Source organism: Asterias amurensis, chromosome 15, assembly GCF_032118995.1.
Source record: "Asterias amurensis chromosome 15, ASM3211899v1".
Taxonomy (NCBI): Eukaryota; Metazoa; Echinodermata; class Asteroidea; order Forcipulatida; family Asteriidae; genus Asterias; species Asterias amurensis.
Genome location: NC_092662.1, coordinates 2023180 through 2043029, shown reverse-complemented (window position 1 = coordinate 2043029; position 19850 = coordinate 2023180). Strand labels below are relative to the sequence as shown.

Here is a 19850-nt window from a genome sequence, read left to right as displayed (position 1 = left end):
GAGAAACGGCTCCCTCTGAAGTGCCATAGTTTTTGAGAAAGAAGTAATTTTTCACAAATTTGATTTCGAGACCTCAAGTTTAGAATTTGTGGTCTCGAAATCAAGCATCTGAAAGCAAACCACTTCGTGTGACAAGGTTTTTTTCTTCCTTCATAGTTATCTCGCAACTTTGACGACCAATAAAGCTCACATTTTCACAGGTTTGTTATTTTATGCATATGTTGAGTTGCAACAAGTGAGAAGACTGGTCTTTGACAATTACCAATAGTGTCAAGTGTCTTTAACCTTCTTCACTGTTCCATATTTCGAATGAAATAGAGATGCTCTTCAACACTGTGAGCATCGTAACACTGTGAAATTGCCCCAAACATCGTTTCCGGGTATAAATGAATGCACCACTTTTTTTGCACCTGTCTTTATTTTGTTTACATGGTTTTGTTTTCTGCCAAATTCTCCATTTCTTATCGTATAATGGTCACAATCAAGAGCTAAAAAAATATAAATTTATCCACACTTAACACTCTACCAAATGTTAGCATGCAATACATGCACATGTACTATGTACAGGTCCAGGGCTGAATGTCATAGAGCCGCTTAAGCACAATAAGTAGCTAAGCACAAAATGATGCTTACCAGTATAAGGTTACCAGCCAAAATAGCATGTCACATGCACAATAGTTGACTGGTGCCCTGACAAGTTTTGTTTAGCACAAAGATGTTAAAGCAAAATTGCCTGCCCTGATCAGGACGACAGTGCCTTTTAAAAAGTTTTTTTCCACCCAGTCAAACATCATCTCTGTTGTGTCTTAACAACCAAAACATACTAATAATCATCCATTTACCATTCTACTAACACTTTGCTTGAAGCTGTGCAAGAGAAATTAATTTATAGAGAGGCACCAAAGTCCATTTCAGTTTCATGATGCACTCGTGTTCCAACAGACAGAGCCTTTGAAAGTCGGAGAGAAAAATTGCAAGTCTCTAACCCGACTTAAAAACAGTGTAAAACACTGTTGTGTTTGGGACTCAATCTGTTGAAAAATGTGTGCGTCACAAAACTGAGTTTGACCTTGGAGGTCCTTTCGTATATGCACCATTTGATTTAAGATTTCTGGAAAAGATTAATTTGGTAATTTACAGTTTTTCGCCCAAACAAAGACAACCTCAAAACCTGATTGATTTTTTTGCACATTTTACCTTGTTTACTTTGACCAATCCTAGTGTAAAATTTCAGCAAGTTCTTTGTTTTTTCTTTTCTTTGCTGTTAGTGAAAACCAAGTCCCAACACTTTTTAGAAGATTTGGGTTTGCAACCTCACTGAAGTTTGGTTGATCACTTTGAGAATTCAGTTGTCCTTTATTTGGAACGTTTCCTCTGTTTCGTCTCAGCTTGTAAATGAGGCAGAGATACAACGTTGTTGCTGGGAACGCTTTCACATGAAGCACTAATTTGGTGCATTATCAAGTTATGGAACTTGTTAAAGAACCTGAAAAACTCCTGGCCTTATCAGAAAAGTATATAAATGAAGTTCTCTGAACATTTTTTAGTGGAATTCAAAACTCTAAATTGTTTATGTTGTTGTTTTAATTTACAGAACAAAGACAAAGCCCTCCAAACTCCCCCGAACCTAGCCGCAAGAAGCTTCCCTTCAAGATTCCACATCTGCCCAAGAAGAAGACCGAGCGTTCCAAACAGGATCACCATCACCAACCCCAACCCCCCGAGCGACAAATCAGCTCCTCCGCCGAGGACGACACCAACACACGAGGGCAGCGCATCATTCATCAAGACATCCCCGAGAAGCCAAAGAGGGGCTCGCCGCTCCACCACCGCCAGGAGAACGGTACAGCGATGAAATTTCAGGATTCCCTCCACCAGGAGCTGAATTCTTGCCTTCATAACTCCTCGTCGCCGCTGCAGACAAGCTCTGAGAGCAGTGAAAGCGGCGGCTCAGGACAGAGCGGGAGAGTCGCTCTAAGACCGCCCGTGCGAAACGGGCAAAAGACAAAACTCAGGAAAGACAGAGAGCGTAAGAAGAGTGCTGAGGAGGTACTTACGGAGGAGCACCAGGAGGTACCTTTCCCAATTCCTCGCACCTCCTCGTCGCCGAGTTTCGAACAGAAACCAAAGAGAACAGAAGCACTGCCTGAGGTTAAGGAAGGGCGGACATTGGGTCGCCAAGCCCTCAAACCGCCCCCTAAACTGGACATCAAACACAGAGAAACAAATCAACAGTCAGATAATTCCAAGGAGCAGTTAATTAAGACAAAATCACTGCCTTCTACTAAGAAAATCTCACTTCCGCCCCCAACGAGTCCGTTACTGAGCCCGGAGATCGACAGCCCCCCTGGAACTTTACCAAACTATGGAACGAAAACCCGGGATAAGGTGCGTCTAGCTCGGCCCTCTGTGCCCCCTCCAGCACCCCCTATTGAGAGGGTAACATCACCGACACGTGAATTTTCGTCGGGATCCAGCCCGAGCCCTACAGGCTCGCCAAGCAAATCCTCTCTGCAGACCACCGGAAAGCCTGCCCCAGTATCAGGCAAGCCTCAAATCATTGGACCTAAACCAATCCTCAGCCCAAAACCGGACCTAACCAGCCCCAAGTTTCAGATGCCCACCCCTCCCAAACCTCAGAAGCGTACTTCGATACCCAACAAGCCCTTTCCACAATCGGACCTTCAAAGTGCCAACGGACAAATCACAAAGGGGTCCATACTTCAGTTATCGGAGACACTGGGGTTGAAAGCCACCTCAATATACGATAACAGGGACTTTAGTAGGTGTAGCGACTTGTGCGCCGAACTGGAGGTCCTTTACAGCTCCTGCATCAAATACTTGGAATCGTTACCTGTTCGGACTCGCTTCTCGGTAAGGGAGCACCTCAGCCAATTGGACACTCACGTTCAGAACTTGAAAATCAAGACAACGACGGGGTCTGACGATCAGCTCGGGTCGATACTTGGTGATGTTAGAAAACAGATTGAGGAAATAAGGGCCCTTATTCAACGATAGCTAAGGCGGGAAGGGGATAGCGCATGTATGATATGTGAATATAAATACTGCTCTTTCATAAACGATGTCGTTTTATCATGTATGTCATTTTCAATTGCACAATTTTCAAGTATTCTGAACCTTGCTCATGCTTGCTCATGCTTGCTCTATGTTGGTTTGTGGGATTGGTGAATAGGGGCAGATTTGTACGCTTAGCAAATCAAGATTTGCTGAGCAGATTAAGATTTTTTGAGCAGATTAAGATTTGCTTAGCAGATACAGGTTACCAGACAAAATGTCTCGCTGGGATCGGTAAGCAGGGACAGATTTGTGTGCTTAGCAAATTAGGAATTGCTGAGCAGATTGAGCACTGCTGAGCAGATGAAGAATTGCTTAGCAGGTTAAAATTTTCTAGGCAGTTACAGGTTACAAGCCAAAATGCCTCAGAATTGGATTGTTTAAGACTGGTCCTGACTGATTGTGAGAATGTGCACTGCCATCATTGATGTGTAGGCTGGATACCAAACCCAAGATGGCTGCTGTTGTAGTCGACACCGAGTCTTCAATCTGCATTTGTTCTTAACTCAGTGTCATTTTTGTTAACACAAACCAAAGTAGTGCAAGCGTAAGTATTATGTATTTCTCAGAAAGCTCCTCCACTTCTGAGGTCCTCCTTTCAGCAACAAAAGACGAGAAAACAAAAATTGGTTATATTTCAAACAACGACTCTCGTATCTCCAAAAAATGTATGAATATATATATGTATATGTCATGTGCTGTATTTGTATATGTATTGTAACGACGGATAAGCCTGCCTTGTATTATAAATATTAAAGAAATTGTTGGTCTGACTTATACTACACATAAGCCTTAATGAGAAATCGTAGTTTCTAAAACCCTTCTGAAGAAAATCAGATCTTTAACTATCAGCTTCGTCGTGTGTGTTTTATTTTTTAAAAGAATCGTAGGAGAAGTTCTAATGTTTTTAAGACGAAATCAGACCTTAAATTTTGTTTAAGGGATGCGAGTGCAGGTGCTTGCCTCTACACTCCTTTATCTTGATGGAGAAGTGCAAAAAAAAGCACTCCGTAAAATTGTTGAACAAATTTAAAAGCACTGTGTTTTTTGTTTTTTTTTATCATGTAACCAAAATTACAGTCCACCAATCGAACCCTGCAATCTAGCAATGAATCAACAGAAGTACATGCATGTATAGTATATGTTTGTGCTTGAATAATTTTGTATCTTCCCCCTTTACACTCAAGTGTGGTTCTGAGACACTCTCGACAGTATTTTTTAGGAGATCAGTTCGCAGCTTTCCTCACTTTCCTTGAGTCATATTTCTCAAGATGATCAACTGTCAAATGGTAATAAGATTAATAATAATAGTGGCGTCTTATATAGTGCTCAATTCTGTCACCCCTTTCAACTCGCTCTAACATTACTACCCCTGGTCACTGAGCCATTTATTTCATTCGTAAAACGGTCTGAAATCCCTGGACTGCTAAATATGTAGCACACCCAGCTAAATCAACCACAAGAAACATATCTGCCGTCACAGATACCCATTTTTACCCCTGGGTGAAGAGCAGCAATTATGGTAAAGCATCTTGCTCAAGGGCAGAAGTGCCATGACCGGGATTTGAACCCACACCCTGACGACTCTGATGACCACAAGAACTTGAGTCCGATGCTCTGAAACTGCTCGGCAACGACACGTTAAGAAAGTGTTGGTAAAATTACCCTACTTAGCAGGCATGTAACTCTTCCGCTTTTTTTTTTTTTCTGATTTTTTTTTAAAGCCTCATATATGCCTGGCATTAACAGTGTACAGCTACAATCATGTAAAATAAGCCTAGTACATGCTAAAAATGCACCTAAGATCATAAATAACTAGGGTACCATTGTGGGTATCATGTCCCGTTGTTTCTGGTGCCTCGCTCCGCACTTGCGTTGCTTTGAAAATTTTCTTCTTTTTTTTTCAACGGGCAGTTGCATGCCTGACTTAGGCAATACTAAACTCAAGCTTCTACGCTTAGACCTTTACTTTCCAACCATGGATTTGAAGCAGTAAATTGATTCCAGGGTCTCTTAATGACCGCCTGTGAGAATTGTTTTTTACAATCTTATAGAAAATAAATATACTAGAACATGTTTCCCTAATCAATCACATTGTATAAAAGATTTAACCAAAATTTTATTGAGATTTTTTATTGAGATTTTTTAATCGTGAATTAAAAATTACATTTTGTTCGTAAACTTTATATTTTAGTGTTTTGAGAGTTGACCTAAAAAAGAAAAAGATGTCTAGCTTAAATGGAAAACCCCCTTACCTTCACTTATACGTTATCAAGTTAACAATGTCATTTCTAATTTGTAAGGAACCACACTTTGTTTCCTTCCAGCCTCAATTTGGTTAACAATGAGCTGAAGGTGCATCACTGGGGGTAAAACACAACAGTAAAAGTAATTGCATTGGAGGTTTTCTTTTCTTTCTCTCAACTCTTTTTTTTCTGTTCGGGTAAGATTTGAGATAATATTGACTTCATAGTTCTGACGTTAGTTATTTTTGTTCTTTGTCAAACCATGGAGGAATAAATTTCCTCCATGGTCAAACTGACCTCATTATTTTCTTTCAGTTTTCCTCAACGGTTAACACAAAATTTAACCAATCATGTACACCCTTGTTATCATGTGACATAGCATCAACCAATCAAAAATGTGTTCTTGCAAAGATTTAAATATAAGAAGTTTTCAATTGTCTTTCGTATAGCAGTATATTTCATTTTTCAGTTCTAAAATATGTTTACTTTATTTGTTTTTCGTTACAGAGAGAGAGTTATTAAGTGTAACTTGTGATTTTATTTAATATTGTCAGTGTCATTTTCTGAAAACGAAATGATGAAAGAATGTAGTATACAGTCCGCTACATGTGAACACTTGGCCAGAACCAACTATACAAACGCTGTTAAAGTCAGTGGACACCTTTGGTAATATTGTCAAAGGCCAGTTTTCTCACTTGGTATATCTCAACATATATGCATACAATAACAAACACTGTGACTATTTGGACTCGATAGGTCGTCAGAGTTGGGAGAAAATAATGGACGAAAAAACACCCTTGTCGCACAAGTTGTGTGCTTTCAGATGCTTGAATTCGAGTCCTGTGCTGAGGATTCAATTCAAATATGTAAGTGAGAAATTACTTCTTTCTCAAAAACTGCATTACTTCAGAGGGAGCCTTTTCTCACAATTTGTTATACTATCAACAGCTCTCCTTTGCTTGTTACCAAGTAAGTTATATTCTGACAATGTTTTTGAGTAATTACCAATGGTGTCCAGTGCCTTTAAATTGTGACTGTATACTATACTCTTTCCCTGCAATAACTGTTATGCAATTATTGAGCAATGGCATTGTTTGAGTTTTAATTACTGATTCAGCAGGCTGTTGTTGACCTTCTGAACATTTTATGTGTCTAATTATAAAAACAGTCGACAAGGTTTGATCAGAAACCTAAAAAAAACTATTGGCCGTATGCTGTACAATTTATAATAAAAAGTGACATTTGAAGCATATAAATTCATTCTTTATGTCTGTTAGTTTTGTATATTTTCTCTCTGCATTTAAATAATTCTATCCCATTATCAAATGATCACATTAAAAGCCTGGAAAAACAAAACATGTTGAGCGAACTTCATCGAATGAGAATTAAAACTCTCGTGGTCGAAAGGTGTACAAGAAAGCTACCAAAGATTTACTGAGGTGACAAAGCAAGTTAGAAAAGGTGACTATACAAATTCACAACTCTTGAAAAGCGCCACCTACGGCCACACTGCAAGCTTTCCTGTGGTAAATGTTCAAAATCATTTAAATATTTCAGTCTCTTGAAACCAAATCAAATATATTATGTTTGGCAGGTATATACTGTAGACTTTTTGAGCAATGCCTAACGACAAACTGGCCAGTCTCCATCTTGAAAAAGGGAAGGGGCTGTACGCTTGATAGCAAATTAGAAAAAATTTCGACGCGTATGACCGAAATGCAACCCCAAGGCTCCATTTTCAAGCAGTACCCAAAAGCCAAGACTTACAACAACTCAAGTTGTGGGTTAACAAATTATTCATTAGGCCCGGCGCATGATTTTTCTAATCAGGCTATTGAGTGTAGTGCACCCCATGTCCCAGCAAGCAGAGGGCAATGGCCTCAGACATTAACTCCGTGGAGATGTGGCTGTTCCAACCACAGGGATTAAGAAACAAAAACTGATAATAATTGCCACAGATGCGGACATTTTAACAAGAAATTAAGAGAAACTAAAACTTAATTGGCGGCTCGGAAAAGCCAAGACAAATTCCTCCCCCGCAAGTCAAAAGACTTTAGGCTCACATTACGGTCTCAACAAAGAACCTTTTATTTACCCGTTAATCCCTTCGCATTTAACTATTGTACCACTTTTGTAGTTAGTATATATCCGAAATGAAACCCTATGGATACAGCATTGAGCCGTGAAATTGTAATGACGACGGATTAATACAAATGTATGTTAAATAATTAGTACCTTTCCTTTCTGCCGGTGGCGTAAGTAGAAATTTTCATTGGAGGTAGGCAGGGGCAAATGTTAGTGACTTAATTCCTTACTACATGTACATGTAAAAGATCCAGGAGGAAAGAAAATTGCATTTGACGCTACTCGATATCCATAGTTTATTTTTATTTTTTTATTCTGAGATCTCGTTTGAGGGGTTGTGTTGGGGGTCACCCAACCCCCAACCAACCCTCCCCCACCCCATTTACAACTGTCCTCTGACAATTTAATGTATAACTTATTAGCCCCTAAAGTATACTTTTGACTACATACAATGTCACGTGATGTTTACTATAATAAAAACAATCCATTCTCTCATTTTGTTCTTTGTTTGTTTCAAAAAGAGCATCTTCTCTTTGCAAACTAAAGTATGCAATTAATGCACTCGATAAACAGGTGTTTATTATACAAAATTAACAAAGGACACAGGTGCAGCTGACCAATCAGAACGAGCGGCTGACAATCATACCACCCGTAAAGAAAACTTGCCCACCAATCAGCAGTCGCGTTACATACCCGTGCGGGTTGATCGATCGTCTGCTACATGCATTCATTGTGAAGTCGCCGCAAGTACCAGATGACAAAATCTTGGCAACTTGACGTTCAAATTCATCCTGAAATACGACAAAAGTTTCCTCGTTTGGATAGCAGAATGATGGATTGGTGGAGTAAAAGAACCGAAGGCAGCTATTCGGGTGAAGGTAAGCAAATGTGTTCATGCTTTGTTCTGTGAACTTCAAATGTGTTGAGGGTATTTTTCAGCACACAGCACGAACGACCATGACGACTTGACCAAGTTTTTAAGTCCATTGTAGCTCCATGGGCATAGCATGCGAGCTATTCCTGACTACTTTCTGGTTGAGTGCACTTTGGCCCGGGAGTCTATGTGCTTTAGAACATCTAAATAATACATAATTGTCCCCAATTTCAGTCCTCATACTCCTTTGTAAAACAACACCAAGTCACTCATTGTTTCATTCGTCTTTGCTGCACCATCCCATCTGAAATAATTGCATAATGAAGACGCTGACAGACGTCAAACATGTCAAACAACCTGGAACAGGAATTCTCAATGCATGATTTGGTGCTCAATACGGTCATAGTGTACCCACTATTGTGTATCCATTGTGTGTTTGGAATCGCAGGAATTCTTCAAATTCTTTGAAGGGTTTGCGGTGGGGCTGGGTTAATAGTGTATTAAAATAATTTATGTGAACATAGGGGAACACCCTCTGCTCCAAATCGGACGCAAGTTTTTCCCCTCGTGTTGTAAAGGCAGTGGACACTTGGTAATTACTCATGAAAGTTATAAGCATAAAACCGTTGGTTACGAGATGGAGAGCTGTTGACAGTATGGCATTGTGAGAAACAGCTCCCTCTGAGGTAGAAAGAAGTAGTTTTTCACTAAAATATATGATTTCGAGACCTTAGAGTTTGATTTCGAGGTGTCTCGAAATTGAGCATCTGAAAGCACACAACTGCGTATGACAAGGGTGTTTTTTCTTCGATTATTCTCTTGCAACTTCGACGACCAACTGAGCTCAAATTTTCACAGGCTTGTTGTGTTATGAATATGTTTAGATACACACAGTGTTAAGATAAGACTGGTCTTTGACAATTACGGATAGTGTCAAGTGCATTTAAAGTTTTAATTGTAAAATAATGTTTATTACAATGTCCTCACGTTTGTCCACTGCATTTTTGATAAACTTATAATACGTCATTATGTAATACTTGTCGCTCGCCGCGATTAGCAAACTGTCGCAAGAGGGCGCCACACAATGACAGGGCACAGAGCTATGAGAGTCAAAGTGGTTCCTCACACACAAAGGGTTAATTTATGCAGCTTGCTTTTTAGAAATGTTACAAGGGTAACCCTCTCAGATATATTTCCCCTGATTAATTGTGCACTATACTTTCTTTAAAAAAATTGTTCCACTGAATTAAAAAGTAATTGATACTTTAAACTGCTATACCTTCCATTTTTGCTATAGGCGCAGATTCTTAATTCATGTTTAACTTTAGCAAGTTGTGAGATTGTGTAATTCTGAGCACTTTCAAGAACAATGGCTTTACCCTGACCAATGAACTGCTCAAGCCCCAGAAGCAGCAAAGGACAACAAAATAATGCTTACTTGAAACAAAAGTTACCAGCCAAACTGTTATGTCACATGTACAGTTTGTGACTGATACCCTACCAACCAGCTGCTTTGGGCCCCGGTATGCTGCCACCTAGCGTTGTCATTTGTCTCCCGTTCTGTTTCGTATAAAATCACGTCGATAGTTAAGGAACGAAAAATGCCCACACACACCCCTGCGTATTGAACTTCGGCACTTAAACAAAATGCAATAAAAAACCAACAATAAATAAAATCCAATAACTACCGGGCAAAGATCAAATCTTAAACCTAACGTAAATTTAATGAAACTCCAACCCCAGAAAAACGTATAAGATTGATAAATGATTGACAACGAGTTTGAACAGTCAGCGCAAACGAGCTAATTCACTGCCGTACTTCTGGTCAAGTACACGGTAGCAGTTGTCAGGCGTGCACGGCAGAAAAAGCCCCCCGCTCCGTGAGACAATTAGCCCCGCCTGAAGTGTTGGTAGAGTTGCGCACCGGCCCGCAAATACGCTGATCGCTGTGTTATTAAGCCTCCATTAAAACAAATCTCAAGGAGGTTTATTTTATTTCATCAAGTTGAAAACAAACGCCATGCTGTTTGCGGCAGGGTTTTTACTCGACGGACTAGAAGTTTTGATAGAGTGGACATGTTTCAACCCACTGTTTTAATGACCCTTCTGTGTCTGAATTGAAAAATAAAAAAAAATAGAACTCCGACTGTGAAATTAATGATGTCAATAAACAATTATGAAATTAATTTATAACTTGTTAACAACTTGGAAATAAGGGGGTTGGAAATTCCTTGGTTTTCTTTGCTCTTAAAATGAACACATGGGAAATGTGGGAAGGTGTTTTAATCGGGAGTAAACGCAATTCTATTTGACGGTCAACTTCAGCCAGCAGCAAAAAAAGTTTACAAATTGAGACTGCTAGCGGGTAACAAGCATAAAACGTAATGACCTGTCGTTGAGGGCGATTTATGCGATAGCTTGGCAGAGTGCAGTTCGTAATTCGGTGCAGTTGACAGATGTACCCCACATCGCCTTTAATTGGTTCTTCTAAACGGGGTATCGTACCCATTGTGGAAACCACTGGACAGAAAACTCTCTCGCATTGAAGGCACGCTTTTGCAGTGGTGGAATGTACACAAAGGTAAGCTGTGATATAAATTTCAATCTGCTTGACCTTAGAAAGGCCTGTTCTAAGGTTCTTTTCTGTTTATTTACTCAGGACTTTCTAAGTTATGTCAAATAGGCCGTTACTTAAGTTAAACGGTACCTAAAGCGAGAACCCGAAAGCAATGTTATTTTCTTTACATGCATTATCCCAGGATAGTGATGCTTTGTGGCATGTGGGTTAATAACAGTTTACCCCCAAAGTTGTCATTAATATAAAACCAAACTACACATTTAAAAGTTGAATAAGTACATTATAATGTTATGAGTCCAAACTAACAAAGAGAACAATTAGACGAAACAAAAAAACGGACGTCGATTTCTGTTTGTGTGAAAACATTATAATTAAATGCTTTCGTATAATTATATAGCTGCAGCACCCAGCTTTTAAATGTTAAAAATAACATACAAACGTGATGGGGTGGAAAGATCGCATTGTTTTTTCCTGTTTACTTTTTGAATTTAACGACGCGTCGGGTCTTCATTGATGATGGTCCAAGTTGTTTTCAATCGTCACCCTTGTCTCTGCGGAGACGCGTGCCGCCCGGGACCTCGTCGTGACCCGTGCGAGTCGGTCCTGGTTTGAACCACGGTGTGTGGACAGCTATGTTGGTGGCTTACTTGTAAAGTATAATACGGCGAAAAGAAATGAAGAACTTGTCAAAGTTATTGACTTGACAAGTAGGTGATTTTGTACAATTGACTGCACGGTCGCTAACACCCATAATGTCGACTCAAATTGGTCACTTTTCTTTGGTACGAGACCCTTATATTAGTAGCACAATAAAAACTGTTAGCGTCAAAGCCTATTTTTTGCGAAAAAGTAATTTGTCTACTACAAAGGAAAGGTTACTTGTATATAAACCTTTTTGTAAAGGTGACGTCTCTCCGACGTTTGTATTAATTTTTTTGTTCAACATTAATTTCAATCTCTTTGTACCATTTTCAGTTTTTTTTTTAACCTTTTTAATATCTGTTTTCAAATCAAAACTCTTTCAAACAACTTCAGCTGAAATTGAACTTTTTAAAAATGTACAGTTTTGATGTAAATTAAATTTGCACAGTCGCTCCACGTAGTGCATGCCCCCATTTTGATGTAAATTAAACTTACACAGTCGCTCCACGTAGTGTATGCCCCAAAAGTTGTAGAGAGTAGATGAATCATTTGGAGTAACTCGACTTCTTAAATGTTTATGTTATCAGGCCGTGATGTTATTTGTGGTAAAACCTTTAAACTATTAAACACAGTAGTCATTGCTATGAAACTTTAACAGGTTGTAGGTTTGTGCAACATTAATCATGCGCGAACAAAAACAAAAGCTTTTATGACAATAGGACTGAAGGCCAATTATTTGGTGCAATCTATTTACCACACTCCAAATGTAGCAAACTGTTTTTGTGTAGCTCCCCTGTTCCATCCACGTGAAGCTCATAGCATAATCATCAATGAATCTACTATGTGGTACCTTTTTATTAGAAGTGAAGGTAAAACCCAAGGGAGAAGGGTGCACACTTAATGGCAACCTTGAAATCCCAGTTATAAATTGGGGCTTTATTTTGAAACTGAAACTTTGTTTCAACATAGGGTAAACAAATACTTCAGCGCATATTCACGAAGTGCCCTTTATATATACACACTATGACAAAAAAAAAAGGAAAACGCCCATAGTATTAACTCCCCCGAAATGTTTGAAGTCGGTCAACACGCCTTGAGTTCCATCTTTGGAATTGCAAGGACATTTTTACGAAGGGCACTTCTATTGGGAAATCTTTAATGTCAATGGTAAAGTTTATTTTATTTATTTATTTTAATTCCTCGGACAAAAAAAAAGCAACACAATAAAACAAGCACAAGCCGTCCAGGGAAGGGCAAAAGTTAAAAAAAACTGTCATCAAAAAAAGATGTGCCCTACCAGTTAAGGGGTAACAGGGGCCATTGCATCCGTGGCCCTACCCTCTTGTCTTCCAGGCCTGGGGCAATACGTCCATCAAACACAATTTTTTTCCTAACTACCTTTGAACACAAGCACAACACACAACTCATACAATGTATTGAAATTAAATATTATTGTTATAGCCTAAAATGATCACGATCACATGTTGCAATTCCGTCTTGACCACTCTCTGGAGCAGCTTGGACTCTTTAATCTCTCATCGTCTTAATCCAGTTTCAAGACATTCGTAACTGAATCCTAAAATGTTGCGTATTGTAAAATTACTAACTGATGATATGTGTAAGTTTCCATTGATACCGACGGGTGTATCAGCATTTTATGGGCCCAGTAAAATGATCGTTTATTAAAACACCTGTTTATCGCTTTAGAATATAAGTGGGCTGCAAATAGAGTTGGGAGTAAAACCGTTTTATCTGATGGAATCGGACGTAAATTAGTCTTAATTTAATCCAAATAACAATTGTTAATAATTATATGCTGTAATGTTTTGTGGTATTCTTGACCCATGCCCCCAATTCGACCATAAAAAATACTTCCAGTCTGGTCTTTTGGAAGTCAACCATGTACAGACATTTAGGCGCGGTGGCTCCTGGATAACAGACTTACTAAGCGATTTATCCTCAATTTCGACTGAAGGTTTAGTTTATGTTTATCCATAAAAGTTGTGAGTATGATTTTTAAGAGAGTTATGTATCATATAAACTTTCTAACTTTAAATTTTAAATAGACATTGGCGCATAGGTAACCTTGAAAACATTACTTTTTGAAAGCCCATAATGTTCCATCGTAATTATTGTTAAGGGAAAATTTAATAAATGTTGATATGTGTTACAAGGTCATGATGTTTTCTGCCATTTCGAATGCTGGCTCTATGCTAATTGAATGATTGACTTGATGTAATTCACATAAACTGTTAAATCAAGGACTCCCCGACGCAGTGGTTCTAATGGGCAGAGTATTAGACATTGGCCTAGTTTCATTTGATCGCGTTCTGGGCGCAGAATCATTCTCCGTCTGCAGATTTGTTTTCAATAACAACCAAGGTTTTACCCTCTCAACGGTGTGCGTTAGCACTGTGTACTTTCCCGAGTTCCATGAACAAAATCACATGCATGTTACTCGGTGGGATTTGAACCCACGATAGACACTAGTCAGTTCTACTTCACTTTTCATGCGATTCAAAACTAAACAGTTTTCCTCGATATTTAACTCCATAGAAAACGAATTTTGGGTGATATAAATTGGAAGTGAATTTATTTTTGTGGACATAAACTGGAGTCAATAAGGCTACTATACACAGAAAGTAAAAGTTAATGGTTTGTAAGTTCGCGTGGAGCAGCAGACCTCAGGGCAACGAGAAGATCTCACGACCAGACTAAGTAACTTTATTGCACCTCCGCACATAAAGTTGTCATGATCTTCCTAAGAATAAATAAAGAATACTGTTTGACATCCCGTCAAAAATGGTTCTGTGTAATCTCAACTCTCTTCTTGATAATTGAGGGCGCTGAACTTTGGGTGCTCATTGGTATTATTCTTTCGTAGTTTTGTCTATAAGATAATATAGATTTGATTTCTGGCCGACTTCTTTGTAAAGCCATTTTCTGGACATTGTTGGTATTACTAAAAAAAAAAATGGTTAGCATAAAAACTTACTTGGTAACGAGCACTGAGATGTTGATAGTTGAACATTGTGAATGTAACGGCTCACTCTGAAGTAAATTCTTACTCAAATAAAAGACTTCGGGCCTGAAGCTTTTGATTAGGCATTTGAAAGCACACACAATTTGTGAAACAAGGGTGTTTTTCTGTCTTTATTGCAACGCCAAAGAAAAATTGAGTTCAAAATTTCACAGATTTGTAATTTGGTGCTTTTAATAAATAGATATACACCAAGTAAGTGAGAGGGCCAGTGCCTTTAAGTTTACATTCTAAAAAGCCATTTGTAAAAACAGATTCAAGAAAGTTACGAGCTTCCGTCTAAGATCTTCCACACACAAAAAATCCGCAAATGGTGAGTGGTAGTTAACTTTAAAACCTAAAAAATGAGTTATTGTCGGGGTTAAAAAAGCGATTGACGTCAATTAGCCAAGTGCAAACAGTTTGATACACTACATTTATTTTGTGCATTGTCCGTGATGTAGCATGCGAAAGTTTATGTGTGTTTTTCGTTTTGTGCACTGCAAAACTCGTTCAGAGCATGGATGAAGGTTCTATATGTAAGGAAGAAGAACACAATAACACCATGTTCCTTCTGATTAATTGTTAAAAAAACAGTCTTCTCACTTAGTGTATCTCAACATGTGCATAAAGTAACAAACCTGTGAAAATTTGAGCTCAAAAATTATCGGTCATCAAAGTTGCGAGATAATAATGAAAGAAAAAACACCCTTGTAACACGAAGTTGTGTGCTTTCAGATGATTGATTTCGAGACCTCCAATTCTAAATCTGAGATCTCGAAATCAAACTCGTGGGAAATTACTTCTTTCTCGAAAACTATATTACTTCTAATGGAGCCGTTTCTCACAGTGTTTTATACTATCAACCCCACCCATTACTTGTTACCAATAGAGGTTTTATGCTAATATTTATTTTGAGCAATTACCAATAGTGTCCACTGCCTCTAAACAAGCATCGACATTAATTATTTATGCGCTCTGCATTGCGTTTTCCAGGACGACGAAATACTATTCTTTTGGTTATGGTGTTTCACCATGCCGACCAGTGTACTATAATAATGGTGTTCACGGGAATGGGGTTTTAGATTTTTTGGACAAAAGTAACTAAAAAATGGGTCAAATTGACACAGAATCCGAGAAACAATCATGTGTTTAACCACTTTACGGGACCGCCTGGCCCGGAAAGGGTCAAGACCCGTAATCGGGTCAACTCTATGGGAGCTTTTTGGATTGTGCGATCAAAACGTGGGGGGGGGGGAATTAATGGATGTGTGTGATAGGATACCGTTAAACGTAATCGTCAAACAAGGTTAACCGTTTAAACTTTATTATAGAGGGATCAATTTCTTTAATACCCTCAACACCCTAGTGATCTTTTCATATTGCCGATTTTTATTAACTTTCTATTAATGTAAAAACTTGTCTCTTGCTGGTTGTTTCGTAATCTTATTTGAGAGCGTTTAAACTTGAGTAAGACAGAGTCAACTACTCGTGCTTTGTGTATGAAACTTTGTGTTTATAGCTTTATCTATGGTAATACATGTATGTCTGATTCCGTTTGAGCTTGGTTGAGTTCTGTGTAGCGCCCTCACCAGTTGAAAGTCTGCCAGGTTGTTTGGTTAGCGCTCGAATCATTCTAATATCTGTTATTGTATTAAAGATCTTAGCTCGGAGCATTGACCGGTTTTGCCCATAAAATGTTGGGCTAAATTATGAATGGCTATTTTGATAGATTCGGGAAAGGTATAAGCTTTCAATTAAGGTATTGCACAAACAAATTAACGACTGATAAATGGTAGTCTACTCAAAACGAATTATTTATTGTTGTCTGGATCCCGACGTTGCCTCGTATCCACCAGGCAATCTTGCAAGTTTGTGTATTTTGGGCACTGTCCATGGCATTATGCGGAAGTTTTGTATGTTTTGCTTTTGAAACGACATCAGATTTCGGCGAAAATCTTTCGAAATTTGTTGGGCAGAAATCGGGCCATTAAACTTGTTATTCAGCTTGGCTTCAAAAATAAAAATATTTGCAAACTACGCCCTCGCTTGACGATAAGTAGCCAAGTCATTGCCAAAAGAAACATGAACGGCCAAACGGGCTTCTTGGTTAGTTCGTACATTCGGGTCAATACTAGTCGAGTCTAATTACACCAGGGCATTAAAATAATTAAACTTTGGCTGCATGACCCTCTCAAAACGAGGCAGAAATCCCGAATAATACGAGGTACGAAGTGTCTCGTAAGACTGTACGAAGTTTCCAGGGCCATTTAAGTAGGGCGCCCTCACTTAGAGGAAAAAATTATGTTATTCTTTAATCCAATATGAATGCGCCAAACAGCTGAACTGCCTCTGTTCGATAGTAGGCCCATTGTCATTGATTTGTCTATATATTTTCAAAATCATCAAATGATGTGCACAATATTGGTAAATTTGGAAGTTGTGATGTTTGCACAATAGTTGAAACATGGCCGTGGTGGAAAATGTTTACTTGAAATTGTTACCTGCTGTGCTGTTGTTTTTGAGAAATATAGTAACACCAATCAGTTTTGATCTTGGGGTCTGAAATCCGATGTTTGAAAACATCCTAAAAGGTTTTTGCACTATTTTCTGGTGTGTCCGATGACCAATTTTGAGCTTAAGTCACAGGGTGATTACTTCGTGCATGTGGGTCACAATAAAGTGTGGACGCTGGTCGCTGGCGCTTACCAATGCGTGCTTATTAAAATTAATTGACCATGAAGGTACTTGAACCAGCGACCTCTGGATTAACGTGCGGGCGTGGCTCCAATTAAGCTAACCAGCCCTGTTGAGGGTCTCTCAGCATGTGCTGGTCGTGGCTGAGCGGTCTTGGGTTCACCGGACCTAAGCTCTGGTGTTATCAGCAGCAGAATAAGCGTGGTAGTGGTTCGGAACCTGGTCGTGACACCTGTGCCCTTGAGCAGGGCCCTTAACTATAATTGCATCGTTAACAAAAGTTTTGAAGGTAGCGCATTTTGCTCTACCAGCCAAGCACTTAATGGATAATAAACATGGCTCATTAGGGTCTCTTGAGGGGGGGTACCCTGTTTTCAAACCCGAAGATGACCACGTGCCCCTGGCAGAAAGTTGATCTGGGTCGGTAGTCCAAATCAGTTAAGGACAGCCCTCACATTAAAATGGCCGCCAGGCCTTGCCCTTGAGATGTTAAAAATAAAATAAAAACGGGGTCACACTCCCGACCCCCTTTTGGGCTTAATTTATTAGTGAAATTGACCATAAACTCCGCCATACGTACCGTGAACCAACCCCCGTTCAATCCTACCAGTATAAAACATAAGCATCAATCAATCAATTTAAGCGAGTTATCGGTCATGGGAATATAGTTCGTGAGGTTTTATGAGTCAGGACCGTGGAAAATACCGAGCTAATCTATTTGCTCTTCTTCGCGTATTGATAATTGGAAGTGTCGAAAACAGGGTACCTGCAGATCTCTTCTCTATCATCAGTGACGCATGTTTAATTTAAAGGAACACGTTGCCTTGGATCGGTCGAGTTGGTCTTTGAAAAGCGTTCGATAACCGTTTGTTATAAAATCAATATGGTTAGAAAGATGTTGTTAAAGTAGAATACAATGATCTACACAAATATGCCTTGAAATTGCGTGGTTTTCTTTTTACCTCGTCGACTCACACGGTCGGCCATTTATGGGAGTCAAATTTTTGACTCCCATAAATGGCCGACCGTGTTAGTTCGCGACGTAATATGAAAACCGTGCAATTTTGAGTGATACTTGTGTGGATCATTATATTGTACTTTTAAAACATCTTTCTAACCATATGCATTTCATAACAAACGGTTTCAAACGCCTTTTATAGACCAACTCGTCCGATCCAAGGCAACGTGTTCCTTTAATAACCTTCAATGAGGGACCTCTTGTCAAAGACCACTCTTCTCACTTGGCGTATCCATTCTTCTCACTTGTGAAGACCAGTGAAGACCAGACTGGTGAAGACCAGTCTTCTCACTTGGTGTATCTCATTATATATGTATCTCAACAATATATGCATAAAGCAACAAACCTGTGCAAATTTGGGCTCAATTGTTCGTCGAAGTTGATGAAAATGAAAACACCCTTGTTGCACAACTTTGAGTGCTTTTAGATGCCGAATAAATACTTAAGCTGAAATGTGTGTGTATCTGCCTGGCAAGAAGATACGCACATGGTGTTACCGCAAACCAAATAAAAACTGAAATCTTGTATTATTTGAGTGAATAATTACCCCTCTCTCAAAAAAACTACGTTACTTCAGAGGGAGCCGTTACTCACAATGTTTTATACTATCAACAGCTCTCCATTTTTCGTTTATACCAAGTAAGTTTTTATGCTAACAGCTTCTCTGAGTAATTACCAATAGTGTCCAGTGCCTTTAAAGACACTGGACACTATTGGTAATTGCTCAACTTGTGCATAAAATAACAAACCTGTAAAATTTTGTGCTCGATTGGTCGTCGGAGTTGCAAGATAACTATAATGAAAGAAGAAAAAAAACACCCTTATCACACGAAATTGTGTGCTTTCAAATGTTTGACTTCGAGACCTCAAACTCTAAACTTGAGGTTTCGAAATCAACTTCGTGGAAAATTACTTCATTCTCGAAAACTACGTCACTTCAGAGGAAGCCGTTTCTCACAATGTTTTATACTATCAACCTCTCCCCATTACTAGTTACCAAGTAAATTTTTAAGCTAACAGCTACTCTGAGTAATTACCAATAGTGTACAGTGCCTTAAACGGCCGATTTTATGCATAATGTGCGGGTTTACATTTGCTGCTTCATATCGCGAAAGTTTACTTTCGGCGCGTTGAAATTTGCCCCAGGCTAAAACAACTAGGTTGGGGTCAGTATTTAATCAAACGAACTTTAAAAAGGGGCGCATTATAAAAAATGGTTTCTGAACCGGAGGTTCGATTGATTTTTGACAGACTTGTGCTGTGCTGATTATGAAGTTGAGAAGAACCATCACTCAACCGAGATGTATCTACATTATTATTACCGCAACAATATTTCTTAGTGTCCTTCCACCATGCAAACATTCAAGTCTAATTTAAACTCACAACAACAGTAATTAAGATTGATTTCAAAATAAATAAATGTGGAGAATAAAACTGTTTTGGTTTGCTTTTCAAAGCAACGTTGATAATTAATTTACAGTTGTTTTCAACGACAAAGGAAAACAGCCGAGTATTTCCTTGTAGCAATATTTATCAGTGTGCATGATTGTGTTTTGGAGAAATTATATTGGGTGCGTTCGTTTAGCTTCCCTGGGTCGACCCCGGTGTGTGACGGG

At 39.0% G+C, this 19850-nt stretch overlaps 2 protein-coding genes across 4 annotated transcripts in view; both read left to right on the top strand.

Annotated features, from left to right (window-relative positions):
* Window positions 1–6577, top strand: part of LOC139948044 (uncharacterized) — a 70961-nt gene extending 64384 nt beyond the window's left edge. For both annotated transcript variants that reach the window (XM_071946043.1, XM_071946042.1), the window contains exon 9: window positions 1595–6577. In XM_071946043.1, the coding sequence (XP_071802144.1) occupies window positions 1595–3018 (1424 nt within the window). In that variant the 3' untranslated portion in view covers window positions 3019–6577. The remainder of the gene's footprint in view (window positions 1–1594) is intronic.
* Window positions 6578–8117: 1540 nt separating this feature from the next.
* LOC139948160 (PR domain zinc finger protein 12-like) overlaps window positions 8118–19850 on the top strand; it is a 40827-nt gene continuing 29094 nt past the window's right edge. Inside the window, exon 1 of one of the 2 annotated variants that reach the window (XM_071946217.1) lies at window positions 8118–8284. In XM_071946217.1, the coding sequence (XP_071802318.1) occupies window positions 8161–8284 (124 nt within the window). In that variant the 5' untranslated portion in view covers window positions 8118–8160. Of the gene's footprint in view, window positions 8285–10696; window positions 10862–19850 lie in introns of those variants that run through there. The other variant, XM_071946218.1, reaches the window with a different exon arrangement.